The sequence below is a fragment of the Priapulus caudatus genome, unplaced genomic scaffold (genome assembly GCF_000485595.1).
Source record: "Priapulus caudatus unplaced genomic scaffold, Priapulus_caudatus-5.0.1 Scaffold870, whole genome shotgun sequence".
NCBI lineage: Eukaryota > Metazoa > Priapulida > Priapulimorpha > Priapulimorphida > Priapulidae > Priapulus > Priapulus caudatus.
In genome coordinates, this window is record NW_014577931.1 from 15,056 (window position 1) to 21,012 (window position 5,957).

General features: G+C 43.1%; 1 protein-coding gene across 1 annotated transcript in view; it reads right to left on the minus strand.

Annotated features, from left to right (window-relative positions):
* Positions 1-1,129, minus strand: part of LOC106814084 (solute carrier family 45 member 3-like) — a 7,431-nt gene extending 6,302 nt beyond the window's left edge. The window contains exons 1-2 of the mRNA XM_014818360.1: positions 1,012-1,129; positions 568-779 (exon numbers count right to left, since the gene is read on the minus strand). Coding sequence (XP_014673846.1) covers positions 568-701 — 134 coding nt within the window. The 5' untranslated portion in view covers positions 702-779; positions 1,012-1,129. The remainder of the gene's footprint in view (positions 1-567; positions 780-1,011) is intronic.
* Between the last annotated feature and the right edge of the window lie 4,828 nt (positions 1,130-5,957).

Sequence of the window (5,957 nt, forward strand, 5' to 3'; positions counted from 1 at the left end):
CTCTCTCTCTCTCTCTCTCTCTCGCCGCTTGGTGAGCATTAGCAATGCTTCTTTTACACCTCTTGACCTTTGACCTTTGACCCCCAGCTTCGACATCCCAACTCGTTTTGATGATCCCCCCCAACGACCCGAATATCGTGACCGTACGTCGAGCGGTTAAGATTTGTGCCCAACTGTTGACGGACGGACGCTCGGACGGACGGACGCACGGACGGACGGACGGACGGACGATCAAGCGATTCTACAAGCTGCATCTGACTATGTCAGATGAGCTAAAAACAGGAAATGTAAATCTTTCCTGCTTTCTGTTCTTCTTCCGGCCCACAAGGGCATTTCGATATAAAAGGTTTGTGATCTCAAGCAAAACTAACCACTCTAATAATCAAAAACAGGAAAAGTAAATTATTTCCAGGCACTAAAGATGTTTGCAAAGCTCATTGCAACAACAGTGACAATGAACCGAATCTCCAACTAGGACTTCAACACCACTACTATATATAACTAATGCCCCTATAAAAGCCGCTACACAATATAGCCCAAGCGTGAAGTATACGGCACTGAGCTTACCTGACACTGGTAGTGGTGCGATATTTTCGCTTCACGTCCACATCAACCAACACGCTGGAACTCTCCTCGGACAACGAGCTATCGGCGTCCTCCCCAATCACCGCCGTACACACCATGCTGTCAGCAGCTGGCATCTACCCGGTAGGTTCCGCTAGCAGACACTGACGCGCCTGGCTCTCGTGCGGGGGAGGGCGAATCGAGTCGCGGCTGAACTGGCAAAACGATCGCTTACGTCAGTAACATTTACCACCTTTAGACGTGTATCGCGACACTGACATGTGTTTAATTATCGTGAAAGTAAAGTAGGTAAGAATAGTCTGCAAGCAATAATATAACTCGTCAATTTTTCAACAGAAAGTTGATAGTTTAAACGCAGCTTTATGTTCACAGGAGAATGAGAGTAATCAAGCATGCAGCATTAGTGCATTACTAACATGCAAATACCTCAATTCCGCTCACAGGTGATCGCTTATTCATGAGCTATGTAACCATAGTGTTGAGATCATCGGCCAAATCCAGTGTTGCAATAGAAGTACTCGAGAGTTACCTGTGAACACAACAACTGCTTCTATTGAATAAATTTGACAAATCTCTTTTTAACTATTGCAATTTTAGGGGTGGCTCCATTACTACGACACGTACATTCGAATTTGAACAGATTAACACAGGTAGTTGATTCGACGTTATTATTTTTTCATCCATATATTTATCTAGAATAATCTTGGAAAGCTCATTTACTGTTTATACAAATCTAATCTCCAGAGTTGAAGGCCATACTTCTTAGTTATTTTTACCAAAGCAAATGGCACAATCTAGTCGTTCACAAGGTTCTGTGTAAATAAATCCCATGGGAATATACTACATCAGATGATCAATATTCTGTACTGATATCACCTCTCATTCACACGAGCATGTCGCTGGTTCTACGTTTCACTGTTTCTCTAACTACACTAATTGTCTAAAACATGTTAATGCATATAATCGTATTTCTCATCCTTGTCGCGTTCCTACTGTCCCAAAAAAATCAATATCATTGAACCACCGTTTTACCCGCAGAAAAAAAGCAGTTTAACTGCAACAAACAAAAACCTATTAGAACCCAACGTCCCAACGTTGGAATATAGCAATTACACTGATCGCTTTTCTTTATATATGCCTGCTGGTTTACAAACTTCTTTACTAACAGTCTAACACACGACTGACTTCGTAAACCCATTGAATTTTCAGTCCCGACATTAAAAATCACGCGGATGTCGGCAGGAGACATGTGGAACAGAGGCCTTGAATGTTTGGCAAGGAGCATAAAATACTGATCAATGGTGAATGAAACTTTCATTAGCATGATCACAGTTTCTAGTCCAGCACAGGAATTTTTTGGTTTAATCTTACAAATAACAACGAATTCATGTAAGCAAGACTTTACAGTCTGTGTATTTATATAGTAAGTAGCAATTTTTTTATATAAACTTTTTTTATATAAGTCCTTGAGTAAATGTGATAGTTCCGGACTACTGCACTACCAGGAATTTTGCACCCTGCAGTCACACAGTGTGAGCAGATATTTTGAGAACTTCACCTACTTAACTCTAGCATTAGCAGCTAACTAGAACGTTTGCACGGATAGAGGAACGAGTTGGAATTAGGACAGAATGTTAGCAGCTCAACGGACGGGCGAATAAATTAGGGCAAATACAGCGTTCACTTTCACACAGCTCAGTTATGCTCAACAATGAACAATAACATTCTGCTCTAGTTTCGCAGGCAACTCCCTACAACAATACAGTACCAATGGCCATACTACAGCAGTAATAAATCAGAGCAACAAAAACAGCCTCTACACCTCAACTGCAAATTAAGAAAGCTTTACCACACCGCACACGTGTCGATTATGTCTTGGACCGTGTACTAATCCGCAATCGTAGGGGTGGGCACCTACAGGTTATTTCGGTAACAATTCACAGGTCAGCAAGTACGACAAAGACATAATTCTCTCCCATTCTAAAGCCTATATCAGATATTGCATACATCAGTTTATTGCAGAGATGCAAGAGTAAGTAATAATTCCACTCACAAGGTCTCACACGTGACAACCATTTCATTCCTGGTCGCAAAGATTTCATAGCGCTTCAAGTATTTCGAACATCCAGAAATGAACCCAAGATGCAAACATCCAGATAGTTGCTGAGACAGATGAAGCAGAGACAGCTTCGCTTCTTGGGTCATATAATGAGAGCAGCAGTTGCAGAGTGTATGTGTGACTGGCAAGATCGAAGGTAGAAGACCCAGAGGGAGACCACGGTGAAAGTATATATGGACAGTCCGGTGAGGAATGTTGGAGGGGGACATACTGCTGCCGGTCTCTTACATATATGACGAACGATAGAACACAGTGGCGATCTGTGTTAGCCGAAGTCCAGATGGATATCATTATTATGGCACCCTGATGATGACGTATTTTGCACGCCCACAATGTCATCTATTTAGCAGCTCAGCAGATCTGCCTTTATTAATAATGCATTCATTTGATTCAAACAGATGCTGGCGGAACATTACGTGTGCTAATTCAACGCGCGTATATTGCATCATGCAATGTCTCAGTAATGTCTGCCGAGGTTACGCATCTCATTATACGGCCCCCTGTCAGCACACTAACGACGTGTTCAGGCAAAAAATACTGCTAACATTGATGTAATCAGACGTTTGTCGCTGTAGTGCGGTTGAACACTTCTTCTCAGCATACCCTCCTTTAATCACAACCACTTTTTCTTAGCATTCCTCCTCTCTTCTCTACTCACACACATTTTCGTGAGGTGCCTCCCCTCTTATCTACTCACACCCAGTTTTTCGCAACATTACCCCCTTCTCTACGCACACACACTTTTTTGCAACATTCCTTCCCCCTTCTCAACTGACACCCACTTTATCTCAGCATCCCTTTTTCCTCCTCTACTCACACCCACCTCATCTCAGCATCCCTCTCTCCCCCTCTACTCACACCCGCTATGGTTTAGTCTTATCTGGCAGACCTTCTGGGTAAACAGTGGAAGCCAGTTGCTGGCTTCAGTCAGCCCGGGAAGTGTGCTGGCAACATAAACGTCATGCAAAAAGCCCGCCTGCTGAACTCACAGACATATGTACAGCAAACTGCAATTTTTCATCATACTCATAGGCCTAGCCGGCTACGTTGTTTAATTAACACAAATGCAGCGGTGAACAGCCGCTGTCTTTAGGCATGCCAGCTGTGACCACTTATTACCAGACGATAATAACAGCATCTATTATAATAATAACCGCGTTAATAATAACCAAGAAAGAAAAAATAACCGCGTTGTTACCAGAGGCGTGTTCAGGAGACATGAATGTGAATATGTGTCATATGCGAATGTGTCATTTATTAAATATGTTGTGTTGACCGCCGTGGGGATGAGGGCAACAGCAAAACTCTTTCTTGGAATTGTTAAAAAAGCTGCAAAAGGGTTGTGACCTCTGCTTTGCCATTCAATGAATTACATAATTTAACCCACGCATCATATCATGCATGTATCATGCAGGTATCTGCGCGACTATTATATTTGTCAATCCACCCCCCTAAATCCGCCACTGAGTCTGATGTAATGGTGTGTAATCTCTGGTGCCATAGTAGTGTTTTTCTCGCCTGAGTCTAGAATTTGTCAACGGCGAGTCGACTGCCCAGGAATGCTCTGATGAATCGAAGGCAAATCTCATATACGTATATGAGAAGGCTGAATGCATGTGGTATGTAGACAAGGCTGAATATAGAGACCGGGACAAGAGGCAGAAAGCGATAAAATAAATTGTGAGTGCGCTTGAATGGCCGAGTGCAGCGATGTATATGGTGTACATGTACATGTATATGGTGTCTGGCATCTGCGCTGATGTCTTTGATGACAGATAGATTTGTTCTCATATATATTCTGATTTCTGCAACATAAATAGACAGAACTGTCAGATGCCTTTTAATAGGCTTCACAAAACTCTCACACGTGCTATGCCTGGCGCGAATTTATACATGCAATAATGCCTATAGATATCCATCGCTCCACATGTACGCTCGCGGTCGAGTCTGACCGCTCGCTCGAGTTGCCAACTCGCAGTCGTCAGTGTAAACGCGCTGCACAGTTCATAGATCGGTTGATAGCGCATTGGGAAGTTGGTATAATTCGGCAACTCGCCAACTCAAAGTTGGCAGTGTAAACCCAGCTTTACATGATGTTTGGAAGGAAGTAAAAAAATTTAAATCAGGAAAATATTAATTATAGTGCTTATAACTGACAGAAGCTAGCATTAGTGTAACTCCGAGAAACCACCCGTGCGGTTTTAGCACTTCCCTATAGATCAAAACCTTAAGTTATAGGTTGATCCTCACGACGAATCACTTTAGACACTTTTTACTTTGAATAATTTGTCTTACATGATCTGATATTGCTAATGCCTAATGGTGAAGACTTCAATATTAAATTTAGTGACAGATGACTTATGTGCAGGTCAACTGTCTTAGTCTCTGTGACATTAATCTAGACGTACATCATTATCCCAGCAGAGATAATAGGCCTAGTTATTAATAATAGTAACCCGATTGAGAGGTGAACAGTAAAACAATTCAGTGGCAATGTTTGTTAACTAGATCTAGATCTATACACTCATTTTCTACTACAGCGATTTGACTTTGAGTGTATTCAGTATTGGACCACATAACACATACATTCGGCGAATTTCTGCAATGATTATTAACCTACAGACACTGTACTTCACAAAAAAGTTTTTCACTCTGTCCGTTAGCCCATGTCCTCAGAAAATGTCTGATATCTGACCTTTCCCCCACTGCCCTTTCACCTGTGAACTCCAATTTCGGCACAGTGATGGCTTTTCCTACCATGAAGCTATACACCGACTATCACGAGCCTAGGTCGAGCCGTTTAGATTTGTGCCGCAATTCTGAATTTCCTCCCTATACCTTAAGTTAAGGAGGGAATATTCCCCCTTCTTTTACACCTCTTGACCTTTGACCTTTGACCCCCAGCTTCGACATCCCAACTCGTTTTCGGATTACCCCCCAGTACTCGTGCACGTTTTATCTAGACCAATTTCATGAGCTAACCTTGCCTAGTAGTAGCAACGGTGGTGTATGTGCAGGCAGTGCTAGCACACGCTCTCTCTCCCTCCCAGACGCACAAGCACGCACGCACAGACACACGTGTACACACGCGAGTGCACCTACACACACAGACGCACGCACGCATGCACAGACACACGTGTACACACGCGAGTGCACCTACACACACAGACGCACGCACGCATGCACAGACACACGTGTACACACGCGAGCGCACGTACACACACAGACGCACGCACGCATGCACAGACACACG